This window comes from Lepisosteus oculatus, chromosome 2, assembly GCF_040954835.1.
Source record: "Lepisosteus oculatus isolate fLepOcu1 chromosome 2, fLepOcu1.hap2, whole genome shotgun sequence".
In the NCBI taxonomy this organism is placed as follows: Eukaryota; Metazoa; Chordata; class Actinopteri; order Semionotiformes; family Lepisosteidae; genus Lepisosteus; species Lepisosteus oculatus.
Genome location: NC_090697.1, coordinates 65921957 through 65949126, shown reverse-complemented (window position 1 = coordinate 65949126; position 27170 = coordinate 65921957). Strand labels below are relative to the sequence as shown.

Genomic DNA, 27170 nt, shown 5'->3' with positions numbered 1-27170 from the left:
AATCTCTTTTGCAGCCTAGTGGTTTCGTTTACAGTCCATCTCGTAAGAAGAACACCAAAAGTCAAAAACAATCACTGTCCACGACCAAGACCTATGCCTGGAAATGAGGATGATCTGAAGCAAAGCCAAGCGGCGATCGTCTGCACTGAGTTTAAAACTACACAGGTCAGCAAATCGGAGCGAAAAATGGAAAGAAAGCAGTCGAACCCACCAGCCCTGAGCAGAAATGCGACTAGGACAGGCTTGCTGACATCACTTCACTTTCTCCTGAGAGCTGCCACGCGTGTCGTTTCGGATCCGAAGTTTCTCAGTGTCCCAACGTGCGCACTGTTTACATCGCTGAAGTCAAACAGGCGGCAGGACTTCGGAAATTACCTACGTCCTAACAGATAAACAGCTGTCGCCCGACGAAACGTTTCCCGATTTGACGGTCTCTTCCTCGACCAAGCTTAAAACGTAACTAAAAGCCAGCCAGGCTGATGCAAAATAACGATTTCGCCCCCCGTATCCCCAAGTTCATCCTAAAAGATAAAGACAGGAAGTATCTCCGCCAAAGCCTCCGTCCTGAAAACACAACTTCGCCAACTCCGGGTGAAAATGTCAACAAAGGGCTCGGACGCGGTACGTGCCTGCATCTGAAACATCAACAGTCTGGATACAAAAACACGGGTTTTCACTCCTCTCCCCTTCTGCTACAAAACACACGTACAACCGCTCTGTTTACAAATGCCTAGTGCCGAAATCCTCACCGGCAGTTCCTGCAGTCATCCCTTTTCTTTTAAAAGGAAAGTACACCCCGGTACAATTATACATTTGAAGAAATCCGGGCAACGGCGAAATTGAAATTAAATACCATAAAATCCCCCTCGCCACACATCCACAATGACGCGATTCCCGCACCGCCTCGGGTTTAGCGCAGCGACAACAAAAACGGCTCGGGCGAACAGCCGCTCTAAACGAGGCCGAAGCGTCCACTGCGAGCCCGAGGCTGCACGGCCTACCTCCCCTGTATCCCGGGCTCAGCCCGCGGCTGGACAGCAAGCTCCGCTCCCCAGCAACAGAGGGACGAGACAGACGAGTAGGCCGTGCGTCCCTCCCGTCTCAGCCTCGGCCAGGAGTTGGCGCTTCCCTGCGCTCAACCCCCCTCCCTCTCACTCCTCCTCCCTCCCTCTCCTCGCAGTGCCCACGATACGGCGGCGAGAAGGCCGCTGGAGCAGAGGTAGGCCTCGCTTCCCTCGCCATCACCCCCCTCCTCCTCCTCCTCCTTCTCCTCCTCTCTCTCCCTCTCTTCTCTCGGTTCTCAGAAACCCAGGACGGGTCCGGGTCGAGTTGTTAAAAAAGGGTAACCCCCTCCCCCCCGGAACCCCCTTCGTGGAAACCGGCTGAGCTGCCTCCGAGCTACTCACCGGGTTTTCGGGTCGAGTTGCCGGGAAGAACGTGCCGAGAACGTGTCAAAGCGGAGACAACAACAACACCAAAAATGCAGGCAGAGACCAGTGGCTCCAATGCCGCCGCCATCTTTGAGTGAAACGGGAGCTCGGTTGGTGGGGGAGGGGGGAGAGAGCGGGGCCAAGGGAGCGTCTGCATTGTGTACACCCTATACATGAGAGGAGAGCGGGAGGGAAGGCGAAAAAGAGAGAGAGGGAGAGGATGAGTGAAGGGTGGATGTCTGTGAGGGGGGGCAGCAATTTGGGAAGGACAGGCAGAGTCTCCGTTTACACATGAAATGGGAGAAGAGAGATGTGGAGAAAGCGCAGTCTCTCTCACTCGCAGATCGGAATGATGGCTTTAGGGAGCGTCTGTAATCGTGCGGTTCAGTAGCTACCCACAACAGGATACAAAAACGAAGAAAAAATCAAAGCAGTGAATCGTAGCTCTCATGTAGAGGGTATTTAAAGATCAAAGACATAGCATCGCTTTTACTCCTCCCCAGCTCTGCATTGCATTTAAATTTACCCCCCGCTCCTGTGTTACAGAAAGCGACTGTAACTTTTAATAATATTAGAACGTTTCAAGAGGCAGGCGAGGATGTCCCCTGTCATCACGGACTGATGACAGCCCCTGTAACACACACACAGCGCCCTTGCCGGACACAAGACGAGGTCACTCACACGGCCCCCGCTCGGTCCATCCGCGTTTACATTTACACGGGGGGAAGTACAAGCTACCACTTGACCGGTCATTTTCACCTTCGCAATTGCACTACTGTTGACCCGGGGGCGGAGAGATCCTTCGGTCATTACCGTGCGCTAAGCGATTTGTAAATCCATCAGTTATTTCCTATAGCGTCCTTCACAACCGTTTACCAGGGAGCGCTTTAGACCATGTGGGCATGGAGGAGAGAGAATCTCAAAGGTGAATACAGTGATACAGCTCTATGACACTGAGTTAGTGGGACATTAATCACGATTGATCAAGGACAGTCTGTGATATCTGTGGGGATTTAACCCTGCTATGAAATACACTGTACAGTAATACAGAACGATGATATTGAGCTCGTGAGACATTAATTATGATCAGTCTGTGATTTCATTGTGAAATAAACCATGATGTTGTAGAAATACAGAACTATGACACTGAGTTATTGGGACATTAAATACGATTGATCAAGAACATTCTGTGATTTCTGTGGTGATTTAAACCTAATATTACATTCAATAATACAGAACTATTAATTATGATTGATCAAGGACAGTCTGTGATATCTATGAGGATTTAACCTTGCTATGAAATACACTGCTATGAAATACACTTTACAGAACGATGATATTGAGCTCGTGAGACATTAATTATGATCAGTCTGTGATTTCATTGTGAAATAAACCATGATATTGTAGGAATACAGAACTATGACACTGAGTTATTGGGACATTAATTATGATTGATCAAGAACAGTCTGTGATTTCCATGGTGATTTAAACCTAATATTACATTCAATAATACAGAACTATTAATTGTGATTGATCAAGGACAGTCTGTGATATCTGTGGGGATTTAACCCTGCTATGAAATACACTGTACAGAACTATGATATTGAGCTCGTGAGACATTAATTATGATCAGTTTTTTATTTCAGTGTGGAATAAACCATGATATTGTAGAAATACAGAACTATGACACTGAGTACGTGGGACATTAATTATGATTGATCAAGAACAGTCTGTGATTTATGTGGTGATTTAAACCTAATATTACATTCAATAATACAGAACTATTAATTATGATTGATCAAGGACAGTCTGTGATATCTGTGGGTATTTAACCCTGCTATGAAATACACTGTACAGTAATACAGAACTATGATATTGAGTTTGTGAGACATTAATTATGATCAGTTTGTGATTTCAATGTGGAATAAACCATGATATTGTAGAAATACAGAACTATGACACTGAGTTATTGGGACATTAATTACCATTGATCAAGAACAGTCTGTGATTTCCGTGGTGATTTAAACCTAATATTACATTCAATAATACAGAACTATTAATTGTGATTGATCAAGGACAGTCTGTGATATCTGTGGGGATTTAACCCTGCTATGAAATACACTGTACAGTAATACAGAACTATGATATTGAGCTTGTGAGACATTAATTATGATCAGTTTGTGATTTCAATGTTGAATAAACCATGATACTGTAGAAATACAGAATGATTACACTGAGTATGTGGGATATTAATTATGATTGATCAAGAACAGTCTGTGATTTCTGTGGTGATTTAAACCTAATATTACATTCAATAATACAGAACTATTCGTTCTGATTGATCAAGGACAGTCTGTGATTTCTCCAAGGCTCTGATCATGATGTTACCTACAGTAATACAGAACTATGACACTGAGTTAGTGAATTGGCAGGGAGGAGAAGGAAAACCACAGCTGAAAAACAGAAACCTCTGGGGGTCCCAGATCTGAATGTTACCCCACCTCCAGTCACTGCGTTAGTGGGGCATTGATAATGATAGCTAATTAATGAACAGAGCAGCGTGATTTCTGTGTGGAGTTAATCATAGTATTACATACATTAATACTGAACTATAACACTGGGTTAGGGAGACATAAATCAAGATTGATCAAGGACAGTCTGTGATTTCTGTGGGGATTAAACCCTGCTATTACATACAGTAAAACAGAACTATGACACTGAGTTAGTGGGACATTAATTAGAATTGATTAAGGACAGTCTGTGATTTCTGTGGTGATTTAACTATGATATTCTAGTAATACAGAACTGTGATATTGAGGTAGTGAGACATAAATTTTGATTGATCAAGGACAGTCTGTGATTTCTGTGGTGAGTTAACTATGATGAATGCAGAACTGTGATATTGTGGTAGTGGGACATAAATTATGATTGATTAAGTACAGAATGTGATTTCTATGTTGATTCAGACATATTATATACAGTAATACATAACTATGACACTGAGTTAGTGAGACATTATGATCAACAAAGACAGTCTGTGATTTCTGTGTTGATTTAGACATTATCTTACATACAGTAATACAGAATTATGACACTAAGTGGGACATTACTGTATGATTGATCAAGGACAGTCTGTGATTTCTGTGTGCAATAAACCATTATATTGTAGTAATACAGAACTATGACACTGAGTTAGTGGGACATTAATTATGACTGATCAAGGACAATCTGTGATTTCTGTGGGATTTAACCCTGATATTACATTCAGTAACACAGAACTATTCATTATGATTGATCAAAGACAGTCTGTGAATTCTGTGGGGAGTAAACCATGATATTGTAGTAATACAGAACTGTGATATTGAGGTAGTGGGACATTAATTATGATCGATCAAATACAGTCTGTGATTTCTATGGGGATTTAACCCTGCTATCAAATACACTAATACAGAACTCTGACACTGAACTAGGGGGACATAAATTATGATTGATCAAGGATAGTCTGGGATCTCTGTGGGGATTCAACCCTGATATTACATACAGTAATACAGAACTATAACACTGAGTTAGTGGGGCATTAATTATGATTGATCAAGGACAGTCTGTGATTTCTGTGGGGAGTTAACTATGATGAATGCAGAACTGTGATATTGTGGTAGTGGGACATAAATTATGATTGATTAATTACAGTCTGTGATTTCTATGTCGATTCAGACATATTTCATACAGCAATACAGAACTATGACACCGAGTTAGTGAGACATTATGATCAACAAAGACAGCCTGTGATTTCTGTGGGGATTTAACCCTGATATCAAATATAGTGATAGAGAACTATAACACTGAGTTAGTAAGGTATTAATTATGATCAGTCAAGAACAGTGTGTGATCTCTGTGTGGAGTGAATTGATGTATTACATACAGTAATACAGAACTATAGCACTGAGTTAGTGATACAATAATTTAGACTAATCAAGGACAATCTGTGATTTCTGTGTGGGGGAAATCAAAGTACTGTATTACATACATTGATTATGATCAATCAAGGACAGTCTGTGATTTCTGTGTGGAGTAAATAAAAGTATTAGATTCAGTAATACAGAACTATGACATTGAATTAGTGAGACATTAATTATATTTGATCAAGGACAGTCTGTGATTTCTGTGGGGAGTAATCCATGATATCAGATACAGTAACACAGAGCTCTGACAGCAGTAACGATAAACCCAATAGGATGGTGCCACTCTGGATTTCTGTTTCAACTCAGTTTTCTAGGGATCATGAGATTTGTTCCTGTGTCCAGCGAGCGAGCGAGCCCATGAGTGAGGTGTGCTGGATGGCTGCCCCTGATCTGGAACAGTTCTCCCAGTTTCCCTTACACCCTGGGGTGGCAGGGCTCGGTTACACAGTGGGAGAGAAGTACCTTCGCTCTTGAGCTTGTACAAAGCCCTCCAGTTCACTGTGTAAGTGTGACGAAGATACAGGATCTTCTCATTGTCTTTTCAGGTCAAGACTGACAGGATTAAGTTCCTTTGGCAGGTGTGTGCATACTTGATTAATGGTAATTATGAGTGTCAGCGGGGATTACAGGAGTTTATCAGTGAGGGTTAGTGGTGATTTCCCGTGATAATTAGTGATAAGTGGTGTGGTTTTTAGTGCAGGTGGGGATTATTGTTGGTCACCTCCGGTAGTGGTGATAAAGGTAATTACCAGTGAGAGTGATGATTATTCACAGACGAGAGTCTGCTGTGGATGTTTGGTTCTGTTTCTCTGTGGTCCGATAATCAGTACCTGCTGTACATTGAACAAGCAACGTGAAGCATGAACTCCCCCCTTACCCACACAGAAAGGGGCAACTCAGAGTAGCCAGCCCTCCCCAGCTTGCAAGCCTCTGGGGTGTGGGGGGAAGAAGGAGAGCCAGGCAGACCAGCCAGGTATTGAACCCGGGACCGGGAATAGTGCCTGCCTCTATTGTGAGGTCATTGTGCTATTGTGGGGTGATAATCTGTGACTATTTTGTGATGAAGGAGATCACAAAGGAGATCGATTATTTCAGTGGCTTGTGATTACTAGTATGAATGGTGTAATGGCCTGGTGGTAATCACAATTACAGCGTTTGGTGGTGGTGTTTGGTGGTTATTGTAATCGGTGCGATATAGGTGATTACCAGTGAAGGTTCTTAACGATGAAATGTGGTTTTCACTAGGGGATCTTCCCGCTCGGGCCTGCAGGGTCCCCCCATTTTTGTGTTTCTGCATAATGACCCCATTTGTCCCAGTGCTCAGCGCAGCTGTGCATCAGCAGCAAGCAACGGGCACCAGGCAGGGTGCACCCTAGACGGGATGCACTCTCGCCAGGGACAGTTTTCCCAGAAGCCAATTAACCTGCCAACATGTCTTTGGACCATAACCCACAGCACCCGGAGGAAACCCACCAGAACATGGGGAGAACATACAGACTCCACACAGACAGCACCCTGGGAATGGAACCCAGGGCCCCAGCAGCACGAGGCAACAATGCTGCCCACTGCTTCACAATGCCACCCGTGCCACTGAAACATTTCCCTCTGAAATATGCATGCATAGCTAAATGTGGTTTTCTTGTTCACATTTCAGTGCGGTCCAGTGAGGTGACTGGCAACAATAACTCTGCAACTGAAAAATTCAGTTCCTTTAGCTTTCTTTCATCCTTTAACCTGCTTTGTTGGTATGGAACCGATTATAGGTGATTGTTAGTGACAGTGATGATCCTGGCAGTAGTACAGACTGGCGGTAAGAATGGGTAATAATGGTAATAGTTGGTGATTACTGGTGATTAGTAGTGACAGTGGTAATTATAATTAGTCATGGTGAATACCAATGATAGTATTATTAGTGATTAGGTTTCTGGTGAATGTCTGTGAAAACAGTCGTTCTCTTTCAGGTACTTTGACTTGGGAATCCTCCTCCTCAGTTCTGCAATATCCCCTAATTTTCATTTCTGAAACATGACCCAAAGAGCAGAATGAACAGAAGAAAACGAGAGGATGCTATCTGTAACTAAGATAATCCAGCTGTTTCTTAAAGGTGCCCAGAGTTTAGGTCTCAACCACAAGGCTAGGAAGTCTGTTCCAGACACCCAGTACTCCTTGTGTAAAGAAGAGTTTCCCATTTTCTGCCATAATGCTTTCTCCTTTAGTTACTTATAGTGACTCCATGTCACCTTGGTGACCCTGTCTGTGCCCTTGTGATTTTATATACTCAGATCACGTCTGCTCTGAAACTCCTTTAGATTTAGTTCCTTTAACCTCTGTGTATATGACAATACTCTGAGACCTGGAATATTTCTTTTCTCAGTGACATTCACTCCTTTTCCTGGAGAGCTGCACTTCACCTGGTTTAACAGGTAATAATTAATCCTCAGTAGTTCAGGTGGGGAGCTGCGTCAGCATGCGTAGGCTGCAAAGGAACAAGTAAAAGGTTTATTCCACGCCAAAAGGAGAAGAAAGAAAACACAATGTTTCGACTTTGGAGCCTTGTGTTTCCTTTCTTCTGCTTTCAGCGTGGAATACACCTTTCACTTGTTCCTTTAATCCTAGGTGCCTGAAGACCTGTTAGGAGTGGTAACAGAGACCAAGTCAGTGAGCGATTTATTCCAGAACAAGTCCTGAAGAGACCAGGGTGGAATGAAACCCAGAACACACAGCAGCCCCCCAGGACCAGGAGTGAAGATTGGTGCTTTAGTTCCTCGCTGAACTCTAAGATTGTAATGTAACATTTTGTGTGGTGTGAACCAAAACTGAACACAATATTCTAAGGACTACTGGGAAAATCCCATCAGATCTTGCTGGTTGTGTATTATGGAATTTAAAACTGAATTCCAGAACCTCGGTGCCAGTTCAATGGACAGAGCTCCTTCTGCAATATACAGTGTCTAAACAATGACTTCTGCTGCAAAACAGACATGTCTACTATATCTTTATCTTCCTTCAGCACCTTATCTCATATACTGTACTGTTTACGTCTGCTTTTACAGTTCTCGTATGGTTTTAGTACGTTGTTGTACTTTCCACCATTGCGATGATCTTCCCTTTTTATTGGTGTTTCCAATATTTTTATAATATTTTTTTCCGCTCTAGCTCAGTATTTTTAATCTTCATTAAACACTGGCCTTAGTGTTCTGGATGTGAACTTATCTGTTTTAGGGATAGATGTGTTTTCAGGCTTCAATATTATATTTGTGAAGATCCCTGTTGTGTTCAGTGAGCGTCAGCATCTGTTATACCGGACAGAGGGAGAGAAGGGCTTCAGATACAGTCTCCTCCAGGCAACTAGCCCCCAGACCTTTCAGGTTAGCAACTGAGCTCCTAAACCTGCTTGCACACGACTGTTCACTGGTGATAAAGGCTGGTAGTAGTTACTCACGATGAAAGTGAAAAGTGTGATACATCAAAGGAATATTTCAATCCTTAATCTTAACAAAAAAATTTCCTGTGTCCATTAGTATTGTGCCAGCAGCCATATCACAACTGGCAACCCACTGAAGCTCAGCAGGTGTGAGCCTGGTCAGTACCTGGATGGGGAGACCTCCTGGGAAAAACTAAGGTTGCTGCTGGAAGAGGTGTTAGTGGGGCCAGCAGGGGGCGCTCACCCTGCAGTCCATGTGGGTCCTAATGCCCCAGTATAGTGACGGGGACACTATACTGTAAAAAGGCGCCGTCCTTCGGATGAGATGCAAAACCGAGATCCTGACTCTCTGTGGTCATTAAAAATCCCAGGGTGTAAAGAGTAGGGGTGTAACCCCAGCATCCTGGCCAAATTTCCCATTGGCCCTTACCAATCATGGCCTCCTAATAATCCCCCAATATGAATTGGCTTCATTATTCTGCTCTCCTCCCCACTGAGAGCTGATGTGTGGTGAGTGTTCTGGCGCACTATGGCTGCCGTCGCATCATCCAGGTGGGGCTGCACACTGGTGGTGGTGGAGGAGAGTCCCCATTACCTGTAAAGCACTTTGAGTGGAGTGTCCAGAAAAGCGCTATATAAGTGTAAGCAATTATTAATTATTATCATTATGACAGCTCACCTTTCCTTTGCCAGGAAGCCCATGTCAGTTCAGTGTTTCCAAGAGAAATCTGGATTTGAGTGGCGCAGTGGTGCAGTGGCTAGCATCGCTGGCTTACAGTGCTGGGGCCCTAGGTTCAATTCAGCACCACGGGTGCTGTCTGCATGGAGTTTGCACGTTCTCCGCATGTTCACATCAGTTTCCTCAGGGTGCCCTGGTTTTCTCCCACAGCCCAAAGACATACTGGGAGGTTAATTGGCTCCTGGAAAAATTGGCCCTGTTGTGAATGTGTGTGCATGTCTATCTGCCCCGTGATGGACTGGCGTCCTGTCCAGGGGGTATCCTGCCTTGCACCCATTGCTTGCTGGGATAGGCTCTGGCCTTTCTGAATTGAAAGAAAATGGATGGACAATGATACAAAACGGGGAGTGGCAACAACACAGAAAGAGCAGAAGAGAATTAAGGAAATATTTCAACAGAATCACAGAATCTGGTACTTTGCAAATGAAATTTAACATTGATAAGTGCAACGTGCACATGCTGTGTACACTTCACTGATCCACAGGAAGCGTCACGTGAAAGTGTTTCTGTAGATGCTTGTCTGCCCTCATGGAGGGAAAACAGAGCTGCAACACAAAAGGAAATGATGATATAGTATGCAGTATCGCCAAAACTCTGAAACCTAACCCCAGGGAAGTTAAGCTCATGCTTAACAATGCACTCGCTTTGAATACTGTGTACAGCTTTGGTCACCAAACACAGGAAGGTTATTATAGCTTTAGAAATAGTTGAAAGAAGAGCAGTGAGAAAATACTCTGGTGTCAAGGGATTGTCAGACAGAGGGCAAAGGACATCTCCTCAGTCTAGGATAAAGGTGATTGAGAGATTTGATGGAAGAACACAAAGGTGTATGGAGAGAGAAGAACACAAGCTAAAGTTTGGAAACTACAAAGAGAACTCATTAAGGACACTGAAGAGGAAACACTTCTCTACACAAAGAGCGGTGGATGTCTGTAACGGGCTTCCCAGCCTGGTGATTGAGGCCCGGAGCCTTTAAAGGTATGAAATTTGGGCTGGAACAAACCCCTCTTCTGTTCTGTCTGGGGGTCTGGTCCGTGCGGGGTCGCTCAGTGCCGTGGCACAGCGCAGGCCCGACGGGGGGAGCGCGGAGCCCAGCTCCTCTCTGCTCCAGCTCTGGGGCAGCAGGAAGGGGAGGGAGGGGTGCTGGTGATCCTGTGTCAAAGCTAAAGCTGCTTTTGTCTGTGTGAACCAGGGAGTTTCCTGCTGGAGCTGGCCTCTTGCCAACCCCCTGAATACCCCCCCCCCACACACACACACACACACTCACACAACTACCACCACCCCCACCACCTTCTACTCCTCCCATCCTGGTCTGGAAGGGGGAGGGGGGGGGTTGAGACTAGACGGAAATTTCCAAGCCTGTCCTGTCCGGCTTGCAGAGAGCAGCCATCCCTATTCTTCCCTTCATCCCTCAACCGCCCCCCCCCCTCCAAAAGTGAAGGGGATGGACAGCAGCTGGGGAACACACTGCGGCCTAGTATGAAGCCTGTAAGCCAGGGACTCGCCAGGGAAACCACCCTGGGGAGCAGCCAGCCCTCTCTCTGTCTCTTTGCTGGAGTGCTGTCTTATCCATTGCTGTAGACCAAAGGTATTGGCCCCAGCTCCTGCAGGGGCTGCTGGGACATCTTGGGCCTCGGTTTCAGCCCCGAGCACTCACTTTGTCAGCTGGTGGAACTAATTATTTGATTCAATGGAGAAAAAAATCATTTCAAATTCAACAAGCTTTATTGGCATGACCAACGAATTAGGATGCTGCCAAAGCAACAACAATTAGCAAGGTATTTGCAAACATTTACAACAGTAATGTAATATTATTATTAATTTGAGAGGATCCCTCACTATTCCTCAGTCTTAAACAGGAGATCACACACTGGGCTACAGTTCTATTGAGTTCTCTCCTCCCTCTCCCAATAGGACTGGGAACTGTTCTGATTCTGGCAGGTGTAGGAATTTGGGGATTTCTGTAGACATGATTGCTGATTGCTGTGGACATGACTCAGGGCAGTGAGCTGTGACTCTTCTGTGGGCTTTTCGCTCATGGTTGTGGGATTTCTGGTCACTGCTTTTAGGTGAAACCAATATTTTATTGACTCTTTAACTGTATGTTGATTAGCAGAGGTTATTTGCCTAATTAAGTCCTGTAAGCACTGTTGGATGTTGATATTACTTTGGGACTAACTGTTTGATTTTCATTGATTCAGAACTGGCCTTTGAACTGGGCATGTCAAAGGACCTTATCTGCCCATTCTCCCCTGTGCTGGTACAGACGTCGCTGAGAGATGATGTCATCAGCGGAATGCCACAGGGACCTGTGTTAGGACCAAGTAAAGTAGAAATCTGGTATAGTCAGCAAACTAGTCAAGACAAACAAAATTCAAGACTGGACAAACATGTGGCTGATGCAGAGTCTTCCTTGTAGGCAGTAATAATATACACTTAGGAAATCCTGAGTTTGAAGATGTTTCCTATGAAAAACAATTAGGTAATTATGTTGACAAATTGCTTTCCTACTTTAGACAATGCGAAGATACAATAAATAAGGCAAAGAAAGCTTTAGGAAAGTTCAAAGTAAATGTAAATAAAGAGGTGTTATGTTGACATTTTACAGTGCCTTGCCCAAATAACACTTTCAGAATATTGTGAACAATTTGATTACCAATTAACAAAGAAGGTATTGCTCTGGAATCAGTCCAATGAAGAATAACCCGGTATATTCCAGGTCCCAGAAAGGAAGCGCTTTCAGCACTGGCAGCCTGAAGGAACTGAATCTTTTTAGTCTTGAACAGAGAAGACCTAATCAATGTGGAAGTACATTTAAAATCCAGAACAGGAGGCACTTTTTACCCAGAGGGTTGTAGGAGTGTGGAACAAGCAGCCCAGCCACATTGTTGAAGCCGAAGCTCTGGATGAGATCCTTGGATTAATGAACTTCTATCTAAAGACCTAAATGGGCCAAATGGCCTCTTCCATTTTTTGATCTTTCTGACTTGCCCATATTGGAGCAATCTGTGATACCGTGTAGGGTGGTCTTAAACCAAAACCCAGTTGGTGCTAAAAAGGAAAAGGACCCCCCCCCGGTCTCCCAGTCCTGGCCCTGGTGCAGTGTCCAGATTGTCTTGGGTAGCAGCAGAGCTGGGTGCGTGCGTCTGCTGGGCCTGCTACCCGCCCAACGTACGTGAACTCTTCATGGCTGCAGATCAGGACCACGTGGTAAAAGATTCTACCCCACCCCGCTCCCCCCGCCCCCAGACTCCTGGCCTCGCCGCTGAACAGCAGCACAGTGGCGCCATGCCTCATTAATAATGGATAGCTGAGCCGAGCCCCGCCCCCTCCAGCTGGCCGTCAGAGTGGACACCTTCCTGCCTGGCTCTCTCACTGCAGTGCAGCCGGGCACTGGGCACTACAGCCTCAGCGAACAGCAGGGTGGCTGGCTGGCCAGCTCCTCTTCACAACACAACACCCAGCCAATAATAGCATTTACAGTATATTACACTTTACTGCGGTGTCCTACACGACTGATTCTGGCACAGATATTAAAATCAGCAGCTTTATTATAATTGTGATCTCACATTTTCCAGACCGCACTCACTTAGTATGGCCCCCTGTAAACGTTTTTACAGCCCGTGTGAGTTCAGCACGTGCCACTGTACTCTGTGCAACGCAGATGCAATGCCGACTGCTTGGCCTCAGACAGGCATCGTGTCACACGTGTCACACCTTCAGATCGCATTTGTACTTTGCAGTTAAGTCAAAACACGTCATCCAGCATTGTCATGTATTAATTCATATTGCGTTTAGGCTTCAGATATACTGTAAAAAAAAGAGGATCCGTCCTTCAGAGGAGACGTAAAACCAAGGTCCTGACTCTCTGTGGTCATTAAAAATCCCAGGGTGTTTCTCGAAATGAGAAGGGATGTTACCCCAGCGTCCTCGCCAAATTTCCCCCTGGCCTTTACCAATCATGGCCTCCTAACAATCCCCATCTCTGAACTGGTTTCATCACTCTGTTCTCCTCCCCACTGAGAGCTGGTGTGTGGTGAGCAGACTGGAGCATCATTCAGGTGAGGGCTGCACACTGGTGGTGGTGGTGGAGAGGAGTCCCTATTACCTGTAAAGCGCTTTGAGTGGAGTGTCCAGACAAGCGCTATATAAGTGTAAGGATTATTATTATTCAGATCTTAAGGATTCCTTCCAGAATAAAGGTTGTTTTTTCTCATTAGTAATTGACACAAACTGTACCGAGCTCCTTTGTCTCCGGGCCTCAGAGGTGCCAGCTGTTTCGTGTTTCTTGGCCTCTTGGACAGTCAGTCGCTCTGTTTCTCTCTCTCTGCACCAGGGAAGGGACAGGAGAGGGAGGGTGTGAACACTGTCTCAGATATCAGCTCCAGCCCCGGGAGAGAGAACTGCACACACGGGCTGCATTCTGTACGTTTTCCAGAAAGAAAATCGAAAGAAGGAGGAGAGAAGGGGGCTCCAGCCCGCAGGAGTGAGTTTTTAATCTCCCTCCCTCCCTCCCTCCCTCCTCCTCGCCCCCGAGTGGGCCTTCAATGGTGCGATCTCTCCCTTGCTCTGTTTTGTTCTGCGATGTTGTTATTGTCTGACTCACAGTAGCGCCGCCCCACACCCTGAGCGGGAGAGGGAGAGAGGGACTACCAGCGCAGGACAGCAAGACACACAGCTCCGAGCTACTGGCCCTGCCCACTGATCCAGCTCGGACTGACACACACACACACCCACCCACACCCCGGCTAGGGCTTTGTGTTAACAGGGACAGATGGTCCCCAGCCCATTACGGCAAGCGGACCGAGTGGAAAAGGAAGAGAGAGCGAGTTAGCGGAGTTCACGTGCTCTGAACACCTGCGCAGCACCAGAACCGGGTCGATCCCGCCCCTGCTAGCCGAGCCCGAGCCCACGTCCCGGGCCCGCTGGCCAGGCCGAACGGTGCGGCGTAGGCCCACACAGGAGGGCCCGCCAGGAGGGTGGCAAATACGGCCGCTGGCGCCATCTCGTCTGCCCCATCCTGGAACTCTGCCCAGAGCGCCTCACCAGATGCCCTTGCGTGAAGGAGCGCCCCCTGCTGTCGAACCTAAACACCCCAATCGTCATTGCACTCCTTGACCTTGAAGTGCGTTCAACCAGCTGCGTTCACCTCGTTAACATCTTGGAGGACTTCAGGTACAGGAGACACGCCTCCTCACGGTCTGGACTGAACAGGCTCCGGCCCCGGCTGCCGCCTGCGGTATTGATCGCTGGTGATCAGGCTGATTATCATTCCAGTACTTCCTCACGTTGGTGTCTGGGGCAATCCGTTCTTCCTGTGCTTTTTAAGCCCGTGTACACCGTGGAGGTTTGAGTGCAAGTGTGAAACGAGGAGAGCCGGGCAGGGAGAGAGGGACAGCCGTCTGTCCGTCTCGCTGATCTGAAATCCTTGAGCGACGCGGCCCAGCTGCGAGAGCGGGCCTCACGTGGACTGTCCCGAAAAGCGTGAAAGGATCTCCCTTCTTTCAGACATGAAGGGAGGGGGGAGGTGGGGTGCGAGGCTCTGTCTGGTGTGGCGCCTGCCCCTTCATTTTCCTGCGAGACCTGTTTCCCAGCTGCCCCGGACACCTGCTGGTCATCAGTCCCGGGACCTCAGTCTCCCGCTCTCTGCCTCTCTTTTTTCCTTCCTCTGCTCCTCTCTCCTCCAGCTGCCCGTCAGTACTTGCCCCCTCCCTGGGGGGGTTGCCACGGTGACAGGAGGCCACAAAACTTGAGGGGGGGGGGGGGTGTCGGCTCAGTGAAAGGACCCCATTGTTCCACCCGTAAGCCGTCTTCGCTCTGCCCGTCTGTCAGAGAGAGGAGCTGCACAATTCCCACTGAAACACACTGGCGCTCAGACACACACTGACACATGCTTTCATACTTCCACCTCGTACTTTTACACAAAGACCCTGACTCCCAGGGACAAGACGGCTGTTTTGGGGTGTTGCGAACTGTTTGTGTTCCGGCTCTATTAACTTAGAGAGTGTTCTTTTGAAGCATGTGAGAGCATCACCTTCTTGAAACGAGTTTTTTTGTTAATTGAAAACGACAACGCCAAAGGTACTGCAGCAGTCGAAGTCTGCAACTTGGCTGTTAATGCCATCGACCTCCGTCGGGCGCCGAGACTGCATCGCCAATTCGCTGTCCACCGTCGATCCAGCTCTCTCCTCCCACCTTGTGGGCTTTAGATGAACTGCTACAACGCTCTTCCCAGACGTGCTTTCACTGGTTAAGGCAAAAAGAGGTGAATGGCGTCAAGATTTCTGCCGTCATTTTTTATTTGCTGTGCAAGCAGAGGGATACAATCGGTGTTAACATAGAAGAGCAAAGTATTTTGCAAACGCACAACCGAAAATAAATCAGCGACGTTGGGTTTTTGTCAATTAGGATCGACAAATGTTCAGCGTTCGCAGCCTCGCGAACTCTATAAACACTCGTGCCGAGATACAACACCGTCGTCTTTTTAATTCGTTTAAATCCTAACGAGGCATGCATCCATAGAAATCAAATGTGTGGTCGGACTTAAATATAATATGCGCACAAACGTCCAACGGGACTCTTTCCAAAAAGGTTTCGATTCCAGAAAGAGTTATGAGAGAAAAAAGATCCCGTTGTAACCCTCTAAATGTGTTTTTTCGAGAAGTCTCTTTAAGACTGCTTAAATCATCAAACAACAGAGTTTTTTTTTACGATCCCAACCAAATTAAAGTTTCGGACAAAGAATGCCGTGTATCCTTCATATATGCTCCGCCAATTAAATCAAGTGGGATATTTAGGGAGGCCAGACAACACCACCCCGGACTGTCATTTTCACTGGCACACCGAGTCAGGACCCAAGTCTAATACTGGATCCCAAGGACGGTCCCTTCTTCATTACAGCGTCCTGAATCGCCAAACAAATTCCAGTTTCAAAGAGCTTTATGGTTAGGACCAATTAATCACAGTGTTGCAAAAGGCAGAGACAATTATCACAACGTTTACAGTTCCAGCGGAATTTCTGCTCCATCGGGAAGAGCGCCACCTATTGGCCCACCCTACACCACTTACAGAACCAGCCCGGTTTTGCTTAAGAGGTCTCCGCATCCCACAGCAGTTAGCGTCAGGCTTGCGAGATCGTGAAATCGGCTCCTTTCCTGCCACATTGACAACCTCGTTTCCAGCTTACGCAGAGTCGAGTCCGGGTTTAATTATTCTGTTGCCCACTGATAAAACCGCACCAGTGTATGGTGGTCATATAATTCCTTCCAGGGAAAGATAGTAAGGTGCTAAGCACCACCACAGCGACCAGCACAAAATCATCTGACTCTTTACAGCAAGCGCCTTCACCATATAAACAGGACAGCGACCCGGACATGGGCGGGGCTCGGAAAGCCGAACCAATCACCACCATAGAAAACCCTTGATGTTTACGGGCGACTGACCAATGGCGTACACAATCAAAGAAAGGCAAACGCCCCACGGCCAATAGCTGCTAAGGAGAGGCGGGCCTCTTTCGCTCACCCCTTCTTCTGATTGGCTCTGTGGGCTGTCAGCAGACGAGGTCCCAATCGTTACGTATAACGGAGAAGGAAGCGACAGCTCTTGGATATCCATTGAAAGAAGAGGAGCGTTTAACGGTGGTCTACGGAGGATCGCAGGACACGCAGGGGGTGAGCAGGGTCTGGAATATCTCGATAACCGGCGGCTCGATTCGTGGCGGGTCCATCGCCGTTACCCTCCTCTCTCCCCTCTCTGGGGTCTGGCTTGAGCTTTTCGGGAATTGGGAGGCTGGAGCGCTTGAGGTGGGGGCGGCTCTTTTATCACAAGACTCCCGTGTGAGAGAGAAAAGAGAAGGGGGGGCTTATCGTGGGCCTATGGCCCGCATCACACTGGAAAATAAATGTGCAGAACGGGGGTGACGCGCTGGAACTGGGACGGGGTGTAACCAAGGCGCCTTGTCTATCCGCCCTTCCACCCGATTCTCAGTTACTCTTGGAGTGACACGGATATGCGAATTACTTTTCCTTCCTTTTGCGGCTGGAGGAACGTCAGACCCTGAAAGGTTGAAGCGAAGCAGAACGGAAGTCTGTCGGCAGATCTGGCAGAGTGCGTGTGCGCGCCCGTGTCAGAGGGGAGTGTCACGGTCCACGGAGCGCACCTGACACCCCAGCGCCGCTGAATATGAATAATGCAGCACCTTCGCTCCGGCTGCCTCCTCTGTATCTCTCCTGCTTTCGTCTGCCTCCCCCTCTGTCCATCACTCGCTTGCTTTCTGCCTAGTTCCCCCAGTTCCTCTCTTTCCCTGACCTGCTCTGACTCTCTGTTCTTGCCCTCCAGGTGCGGTGTGGCAGGGCGATTGAAGAGTCACTCCACAGACAGCATGGCAGACTGGGAAGAGTGTCACTAGACCAACAGACCACAGCCAGGCAGAGTGGGAAGAGTGTCACTAGACCAACAGACCACAGCCAGGCAGACAGTCCGCAAACGCACAGACATACTGACTGGCAGACAGTCAGACACATAGTCAGACACATAGTCAGACACATAGTCAGGCAGATAGTCAGGCAGACAGACACATAGTCAGGCAGATAGTCAGGCAGACAGACACGTAGTCAGGCAGACAGTCAGACACATAGTCAGGGAGACAGGCAGTCAGGCAGACAGACACGTAGTCAGGCAGACAGTCAGACACATAGTCAGGGAGACAGGCAGACAGTCAGACACGTAGTCAGGCAGATAGTCAGGCAGACAGACACGTAGTCAGGCAGACAGTCAGACACATAGTCAGGGAGACAGGCAGACAGTCAGACACGTAGTCAGGCAGACAGACACGTAGGCAGGGAGACAGGCAGATAGTCAGGGAGACAGCCGGATACGGACACACAGACGATCAGGTGAACAGGCACACAGACTGCCGGTCAGAGGCGGGCACCATGATCCACAGCCTGTTCCTGGTGAACTCCTCGGGCGACATCTTCCTGGAGAAGCACTGGAAGAGCGTGGTGAGCCGCTCCGTGTGCGACTACTTCTTCGAGGCGCAGGAGCGGGCGTCGGAGCCGGAGAACGTGCCGCCCGTCATCCCCACGCCACACCACTACCTCATCAGCGTGCTGCGCCACCGCATCTACTTCGTGGCTGTCATCCAGAGCGAGGTCCCGCCCCTCTTCGTCATCGAGTTCTTGCACAGGGTCGTGGACACCTTCCAGGTCAGAGGAGGGCTCTGTGTCCCTGCCTGGTGTCCCTCTGTCTGTCTCCCTGCCTGGTGTCTCCCTGCCTGGTGTCTCCCTGCCTGGTGTCTCCCTGCCTGTGTCTCCCTGCCTGGTGTCCCAGCCTGGTGTCCCTCTGTCTGTGTCCCTGCCTGGTGTCTCTCTGTCTGTGTCCCTGCCTGGTGTCTCTCTGTCTGTGTCCCTGCCTGTGTCTCCCTGCCTGTGTCTCCCTGCCTGTGTCTCCCTGCCTGTGTCTCCCTGCCTGTGTCTCCCTGCCTGTGTCTCCCTGCCTGTGTCTCCCTGCCTGTGTCTCCCTCTGTCTGTGTCCCAGCCTGGTGTCCCTCTGTCTGTGTCCCAGCCTGGTGTCCCTCTGTCTGTGTCCTAGCCTGGTATATCTCTGTCTGTGTCCCTGCCTGCATCTGTTTCTCTGTCTCTGGGGAAGTCTGTGCTGGTGAGTCTGTCTGTGTTGATCACTGGGACTGTTCTGTCGTGTCCATGTGAGTTTGTCTGTCTCTGACTGCCTGTCTGTCCTGGTTCTGGCCTCTCCTCAGGTGTCCAGGCTGTCTCAAGGAAGCTATATTTATCACTGATCTTATTATTCTGTTGTTCACCTTACAGCTCAGCCATGCAGCCCTGTTACATTCCTTGCCCACAGTGTATTTTGGGCGGCAGTGTATAGTCTTTATTACTGGGTGCACAGTCATTGCAGAATGTGTGGGTATACTCCTGTCATGGCATGCATATTTCGGAAGGCTTCCTTCTAGCCTCTCGGTAGATGAAGTCACATTTGCTAGTGGAAACGCACTGGGGGCACAGTCTGGCACACATTCCCAAGAGGCACTGCTCACTAGCAAGCCATGCCATGAAATCACAGCCTTCCCAGAACTGTTGCTTGAAGATGGAATATAGGCCATATAAGTCAAAATGCAGAAGTTCATGTATCTTAGCTTTGTGTTTTTATTCCCGTGTGCTTTATCTTTCTTCATCATTGGTGCTGTTTTTGTGAGCTTTCTGTGTGCTCTATTGCCAGCTCTCTCTAGTTGCACAATCCTTTTTTTTTCTTTCTCTGCAGTTTTCTATTCTAACCTTAACCCCCTTTCTCTGTTTCCACAGGACTATTTTGGAGTGTGCTCAGAGGCAGCCATCAAGGACAATGTTGTGGTTGTGTATGAGCTGCTGGAGGAGATGCTGGATAATGGCTTCCCGCTGGCCACTGAGTCCAACATCCTGAAGGAGCTCATCAAGCCCCCCACCATCCTGCGCACTGTCGTCAACACTATCACAGGCAGGGCTGGGGCGCTCACACTCGGGGGTCCTGGGGGCTGCGGACTGATGGGGACAGAGCAGACTGAGACAGAGGGATCTGGACTGAATGTTTCTGAGGAGACAGGGATTGAAGGATAGGAGGACTGGGACTGAGGGATAGGAGGACTGGGACTGCATGTTACTGAGCTTACTGTGACTGAGGGACAGAAGGACTCGGACTGAAAGTTTCTGAGCAGACTGTGACTAAGGAACAGAAGGACTGGGACTGAATGTTTCTGAGCAGACTGCGACTGAGGGACAGAAGGACTGGGACTGAATGTTTCTGAGCAGACTGCGACGTAGGGATAGGAGTCCTGGGACTGAACGTTTCTGAGCAGACTGCGACGTAGGGACAGGAGTCCTGGGACTGAACGTTTCTGAGCAGACTGTGACGTAGGGACAGGAGTCCTGGGACTGAACGTTTCTGAGCAGACTGCGACTGAAGGACAGGAGGACTGGGAAAAATGTTACTGAGCAGACTGCGACTGAGGGACAGGAGGACTGGAACTGAATGTTAATAAGCAGACTGCGACTGAGGGAGAGGAGGACTGGGACTGAATGTTTCTGAGCTGACTGCGACTGAGGGAGAGGAGTACTGGCACTGAATGTTTCTAAGCTGACTGTGAATGAGGGAGAGGAGGACTGGGACTGAGAGGCAGGCAGACTGGGATTCAAAGTTACTGAGCTAAGTCCATCACAAGAGGGCGTCTGGAGGGACTGAGTGCAGCAGAATTTGGGGAGTGGGACCAAGACTTGTTTTATTGTGTATCAGTTAGTTGTGGTCTACTTGTTGTAGATCCGTTGTTTAGGGACAACATGACTGGGACTTGACAAAGTTTCTCTGTGATGTTACGGTGTTGTTAAGTGAGTGTGTGGTGAGATTTCTGCTGTGTTGCAGGCAGCACCAACGTGGGAGAGCAGCTCCCGACTGGCCAGCTGTCAGTGGTGCCGTGGCGCCGCACTGGTGTAAAGTACACCAACAACGAGGCCTACTTCGACGTGGTGGAGGAGATCGACGCCATCATCGACAAGTCAGGTACCTGGCTGATATAGCCTCTCCCCCTTCCCCCTCCTCTCGGGCGCTCCCTCTAACCTCCCTCCCCGCCTTCTGTCCGCCCAGGCTCCACCATCACCGCCGAGATCCAGGGAGTGATCGATGCCTGTGTGAAGCTGTCGGGGATGCCCGATCTCACCCTCTCCTTCATGGTTAGAGCGCCTCCCTCTGGCTGTTTAGCCACCCCGCTGGTGCGCCTCTGCGTGTCCCACTGTGTTCGTTCTGAGTCTCTCCCCTCGTCTCTCTGCCACAGAACCCGCGTCTCCTGGACGATGTCAGTTTCCACCCATGTGTTCGCTTCAAGCGCTGGGAGGCCGAGAGGATCCTGTCCTTCATCCCCCCCGACGGCAACTTCCGCCTGCTGTCCTACCACGTCAGCTCGCAGAAGTGAGTCAGGCCACGTCAGCCCTGGTCTCCGTAGCTGGCTCTTATCAAGACCAGCTGTTGGGCACAGGCTGTAGTCTGTCTGCCGGGCACATTAGGCTGACAGTCTGACAGGGTTTAGTGGCTGACTGGCTTATACACAGACTGTTTGACCTGCTAGTCTTGCTGTCTAACCCTCTGATAATGACTCTCTGAGTAACTCACTGCCAGCCGGTCTGATGTTCTACAATAGTAGCCAGCAGCCTTATCACCCTGCAACTCACAACTGGCAACCCACTGAAGCTAAGCAGGTGTGAGCCTGGTCAGTACCTGGATGGGAGACCTCCTGGGAAAAACTAAGGTTGCTGCTGGAAGAGGTGCTAGTGGGGCCAGCAGGGGGCGTTCACCCTGCGGCTCATGTGGGTCCTAATGGCCCAGTATAGTGACGGGGACACTATGGTGTAAACAGGCGCCGTCCTTCGGATGAGACGTAAAACCGAGGTCCTGACTCTCTGTGGTCATTAAAAATCCCAGGGCGTTTCTCGAAAAGAGTAGGGGTGTAACCCCGGTGTCCTGGCCAAATTTCCCCTATGGCCCTTACCAATCATGGCCTCCTAATAATCCCCCTCTTTGAATTGGCTACATTACTCTGCTCTCCTCCCTGCTGGCCCCACTAGCACCTCTTCCAGCAGCAACCTTAGTTTTTCCCAGGAGGTCTCCCATCCAGGTACTGACCCCTGATGTGTGGTGAGCGTTCTGGCGCACTATCGCTGCCGTCGCATCATCCAGGTGGGGCTGCACACTGGTGGAGGTGGAGGGGAGTCCCCATTACCTGTAAAGCGCTTTGAGTGGAGTGTCCAGAAAAGCGCTATATAAGTGTAAGCAATTATTATTATTATTATTATTATTATTATTATTATAGTAACCCTCTGCCAGCCAGTCTGACCCACTGCTAGGTGATCTGACCCTCTGCCGGGTGGTCTGACCCTCCACCTGTATGTCTGATGTTCTACAATAGTATCTCTCTGCCGGCCGGTCAGTATGGCTGGTGAGTGTCTCACTGCCTGGCCATGCAGCTCAGTGGCTGACCATCTAGCTGCTCTGGGTTAGTTATGAGCTGCAAGGTAGCTGCACAGACTGCACTGCACTGCGTCTCCTCTCTGGCTCAGTGCCAGCCCTGCCTGCACTCTGGGGGTGCTGGGAGCCGCGCTGTGCCGGCAGCGTTAACCCTTTCCCCGCTGCTGTCCCCCCCAGCTTGGTGGCTATCCCAGTTTACGTGAAGCATAACATCAGTTTCCGGGAGGGCAGCTCCCTGGGGCGCTTCGAGCTGACCCTGGGGCCCAAGCAGACCATGGGCAAGGCGGTGGAGGCTGTGCTGGTGACCTCCCAGCTGCCCCGTGGCGTGCTGACCGCCAACCTCACCCCCTCGCAGGGCACCTTCACGTTCGACCCCGTCACCAAGGTAACCCCCGTCTGGTCTCCAGGCCGGCGTGCAGCTGTCCATAACGTAACACACTTTATTTTATACAGTGAGTTTAATGGTAATCGCCTCCGCACGCTTTGCCTAACACTGTGCGTGTTGTATAGATGCTGACGTGGGATGTTGGGAAGATCAACCCCCAGAAACTGCCCAGTCTGAAGGGAACTATGAGCCTGCAGGCCGGGGCCTCCAAACCTGATGAGAATCCGACGATTAACATCCAGTTCAAGATACAGCAACTCGCCATCTCCGGTAATCAAGCGTTCTCCGTGCTGTGCTCGTCGCTTTCTGTAATGGCGTGCTCTGTCCACCAGGTGGAGTGAGTCGCCCTTGGCACAGGTGCTCACTGTCTGACTGGTCACTGTGCTGAGCTCTGAATTTGACAACCCCCGCGACAACACACCAGTGCTTCCCAGCCCTGATCCTGGGGGAACCCTGGCTCCTGGTTTTTGTTCCGGAGGCCTCCTGAGTAAAGACACTCGCCCGAGTGTAGGCTGCGCTGTGCGATCGCGGGTTCGAGCCTGGCTCTAGTCGCCAGCCGGCTGTGACCAGGATCCCCCAGGCACACAACTGGCTGAGGGTAGAGTGGGTTTTGTCGGCCAGAGCTCTCCCAGTTCTCGGTGACGCAGCGCCCCCCTGTGGCCTCCTGGGGGCTTGCAGGCTCGCGGGGCTGCGGTATGGGGATGTGCTGCCTGTGATGTGTTAAAAGGCGACTGGCCCACGGGTGGGCAGGTGGAAGGAGGCTGTATACTCTTCTTCATTCTCCCCTGTATACGTAAATAAACGGCCATTTCAAAGAAAAAAACCATACTAATCGGGAGCAAAAGCTGGAAGTCCAGGGCTGGGAAGCACTGCAGTACAATATGAATGGCGAAACGTCTTGTGTTCTCAACTCCCCTCTTCTGTTCTTCCTCATCTCTTCCTGCCTTTCCCTTCTTCCTCTCCTCTCCCCTCTTCCCTTTTCACTTTCTCTCTACCCCTCTCTCTCATTCTCTCACTTCTCTCTTGCCTCTCTTCCACTCTCCCTTCTCTCTCTCTGTCTGCCTCCACTCTCATTCTCTCTCTCTCCCTCTTCCTCCTCTCTCATTCTCTCACCCTCTCTTCCCCTCTCTCTTCCTCTCTCTCTCCCTCCTCCTCCTCTCTCATTCTCTCCCTCTCTCTACCCCTCTCTCTCATTCTCTCACTTCTCTCCTGCCTGTCTTCCACTCTCCCTTCTCTCTCTCTCTGTCTGCCTCCACTCTCATTCTCTCTCTCTCCCTCTTCCTCCTCTCTCATTCTCTCACCCTCTCTTCCCCTCTCTCTTCCTCTCTCTCTCCCTCCTCCTCCTTTCTCATTCTCTCCCTCTCTCTACCCCTCTCTCTCATTCTCTCACTTCTCTCCTGCCTGTCTTCCACTCTCTCCTTCTCTCCTTCTCTTCCTCTCTCTATCCCTCCCCCTCCTGTCTCGTTCTCTCTCACCCTCTCTTCCTCTCTCTACCCCACTCTCTTGTTCTCTCCCTTCTCTCTTCCTCTCTCTATCCCTCTCCCTCCTCTCTTCCTCACTCTATCCTTTTCCCTCCTCTCTCATTCTCTCTCCCTCTAACCCTCTCTCCCTCCTCTCTCCTCTCTCTCTCCTCCCTCTCTCGCTCTCCCTGGCCGCAGGTCTGAAGGTGAATCGTCTGGACATGTACGGGGAGAAGTACAAACCCTTCAAGGGCATCAAGTACATGACCAAAGCGGGCAAGTTCCAGGTCCGAACATAGAGCCCAGCCTGGCAGCTCCCTGGACTGAGAGGGAGGGGTCGGCCTCCCTCACGCTTCCCTGGGGTGTCCCCAGGGAGGAGAATTTCCTATTGTGCCGTTTTGTGCTGTTTTCCCCACACAAGATGATTGTGCTGTTCCTCCTCCCCTCTGCCGTTCATCCCTACCTCCCCACGTACATTTCTCTGTCTACCTCTGTCCTCTGACCCTTACTCTGCAGACTTAAGAATGGAGGAAGACCTGCTGTTCAGAGCTAACAGATGCAGTTCCATGATCCCGTCTGGTGACCCAATCTTGAGATTTACAGGGGGCGGGGCTGGAAGTGTGATGGGTGTGGCCTGTTGGGTGGGGGTGTGGTTTACAGCAGGGGGTGGGGACAATTCCATTGTGAATAATTCCATCAGAGGAATCTCATCTGATTAATCCACATTGACCTTTTGGGACGAAACTAAAAACAGTCTAGGTCTGCTTTTCATCCTGAAGATCATTCCCTGTTACTCCGGCCTAAGTACAGTTATCAGTAGTCTCAAGATATCAGTTCATGAAGTCTCAAGGTGTTGTCAGTAGTTTAATCTAGTTCTGGATCATACAAATAATCCGATTGCCGCTGAGAGTGGTCAGGTCTGAGAAAAATGTTTCTACTTTTTTCATTAATAACACTTGCGGAACCGTGTGCAAAATTGCTCTCCTCCCCAGTCTGGCCACTTGAGTAGTAATAACAATTATTCATAACGATCGCAGCTTCGACAAAACCAGTTCACAGGATGCAGCTCGCCATCTTGCCAGATTTAGGACTGAAAGGACAAGTTGGAACGGCTTGGCCACTCGAGTGCAGGATCGGGAGCGTCTCGGCAGGGATTGGGGTTGGGGTTGGGAGCAGCAGGGGTCCTGTCCCTTATCGGCGACCGCTGGGACGCGCCAGGCGCCTGCGCGCTCGCGGTCTCGTCAGCCAGACAAACGATGCGCCTCCAGTCTTCCCATGATGCACCGCGTGGGCCTTGCGGGGTCGCGACTTCGGGAGAACATCCGCATAACGGTGCGGGCTGAGCGGCAGCTATTGCAACGAGTCTCCGTTTTCGGTCGGGAACGATGGAATATCGTGGGATCCAGTCTGGCTGCCAGATTTTGAGGCTGACAGCGGACTGGGAGAGAAGCCCCGCTGTTGAGCTCTTCTTCCGCGAGCGTGAGCTCAGGGAGTTCGAGAAAGGGCCCAGACGGGCCTGGTTTTGGCTGTGCTGGTCATATTACTGATAAAAATAACCCGCCCACCCCTGTCGGTGTGTTCCCCCAGCTGCGTGACTCGGGGCTCAGACGCAGTGCGGCCTCTCTGCTGCGCAGGCCGCTGTGTGTTGCTGCCTCTGGCTGCGCAGCTCCTGGCGCCTTGGTCCTGCAATCAGCCAGGCACCCTGTGAGAGAGTCGCAGCGAGACCGGGGGCACTGAGGTGAAGGGCTCGTGTGTTTTTACCCAAGCTGACGCCCAGCGCAGGCTCCGTTTCAGCCCCCGCCGTGCAGTTCTGCAGCTCTCCTGCAGGGGGCGACGTCTCTAGCAGTGCATTGCTCTCAGCAGCGAGCTGAATCGTGTCCCACGCTCCCTTGCTGGCCTGGCGCAGTGGGACAGCAGGATGGCAGTGGAGCTCCTGTGGTGCCCCCGATGGAGTTTTTGGAATGTCACAGGGAGCCCCAGGTTTAGGAAATTTCTTTTACATTTTCAACTGTAAAATCTTACAAGCAGATCCCCCGTGAAGAGCTGCCCGAGCCTTGACTTTCACACTCCTAGAAACGGGGAGGTTGGGCGGATATTCCTGATGAAGCCCTGAAGTCTACTCCCCCCTCAGTTCCAGTTGCTCAGCAGTTTCGATCCACTCCAGGTTTTGCGGTGTGTGCTCTTCCTCGGTCAGGATTGTGAAATACCCAGCGCTCACACCCGTGTCCTGAGGCTCCTACAGTCCTCCATGGTGTTGCACACCGGCGGTCTGCTTCTCCCCAGACCGCGCGTCCGGGAGCAGAGCGCAGGTGGGCCCCACTTCCTCCTCCACCCTGAGAACGAGGGGCGTGGGCCTGCTGTTCCTGCCCCCTTGTCAGCGCCCCTTCACTTGTTCGTGTGCTTGTTTCGCTCGGGTTTGGTTTGTTGCTGTGTTCTGGTCGACCGTTTTCGCAGACCAAAAAAACAAAACAACAACTGTATGGTGAAACTGAGCAATGAAATAAATCGAAATGAAGTGGGAACAGACTGGGCTGCCTCTGCATTTGTGGGACATGGTGGGGGGGTTGATTTCAGTCCTGGGGGGTGTCTCTCTCCAGAGCTCCTGGCCTCCTCCCAGTGCTGAAGCTTGGCCGATGTCAGCTGGCGCTACGGGTCTCGTGTTCCGTCTCTCTGGTTGCTTTCCTTATTTCCTGCTGAGTTGCTCGTTGTGCGAATGAGGTCCCCTCCCTGCCCCAGGGGCAGTGTGTCCCTCCGTCACTCCGTCT

General features: G+C 49.8%; 2 protein-coding genes across 11 annotated transcripts in view; one reads left to right on the top strand and one right to left on the bottom strand.

The window, feature by feature from the left end:
• The window catches only part of kat6a (K(lysine) acetyltransferase 6A), a 40317-nt gene extending 38760 nt beyond the window's left edge, over window positions 1–1557 (bottom strand). For 5 of the 8 annotated variants that reach the window (XM_015342018.2, XM_015342055.2, XM_015342071.2 and 2 more), the window contains exon 1: window positions 1407–1557. The gene's annotated coding sequence lies outside the window, so the exon portion shown is untranslated. Of the gene's footprint in view, window positions 1–211; window positions 813–853; window positions 966–1001; window positions 1295–1406 lie in introns of those variants that run through there. The other 3 variants (XM_015342035.2, XM_015342042.2, XM_015342048.2) reach the window with 3 other exon arrangements.
• Window positions 1558–17117: 15560 nt separating this feature from the next.
• Window positions 17118–26929, top strand: ap3m2 (adaptor related protein complex 3 subunit mu 2). Of its 3 annotated transcripts, none has more exons than XM_006625589.3 (10): window positions 17118–17225; window positions 17893–18059; window positions 18232–18761; window positions 19875–20046; window positions 20965–21102; window positions 21187–21272; window positions 21374–21507; window positions 22738–22945; window positions 23071–23215; window positions 24604–26929. In XM_006625589.3, the coding sequence occupies exons 3-10, from the start codon at window positions 18489–18491 to the stop codon at window positions 24702–24704; spliced, it is 1257 nt and encodes a 418-aa protein (XP_006625652.1). In that variant the 5' UTR covers window positions 17118–17225; window positions 17893–18059; window positions 18232–18488; the 3' UTR covers window positions 24705–26929. The 3 variants fall into 3 exon arrangements, with proteins under 3 accessions (XP_006625652.1, XP_069037063.1, XP_069037069.1); XM_069180962.1 differs by having other exon boundaries at window positions 18172–18761; XM_069180968.1 differs by lacking the exon at window positions 17118–17225 and adding an exon at window positions 17257–17357 and having other exon boundaries at window positions 17893–18761.
• The last annotated feature ends 241 nt before the right edge of the window (window positions 26930–27170 follow it).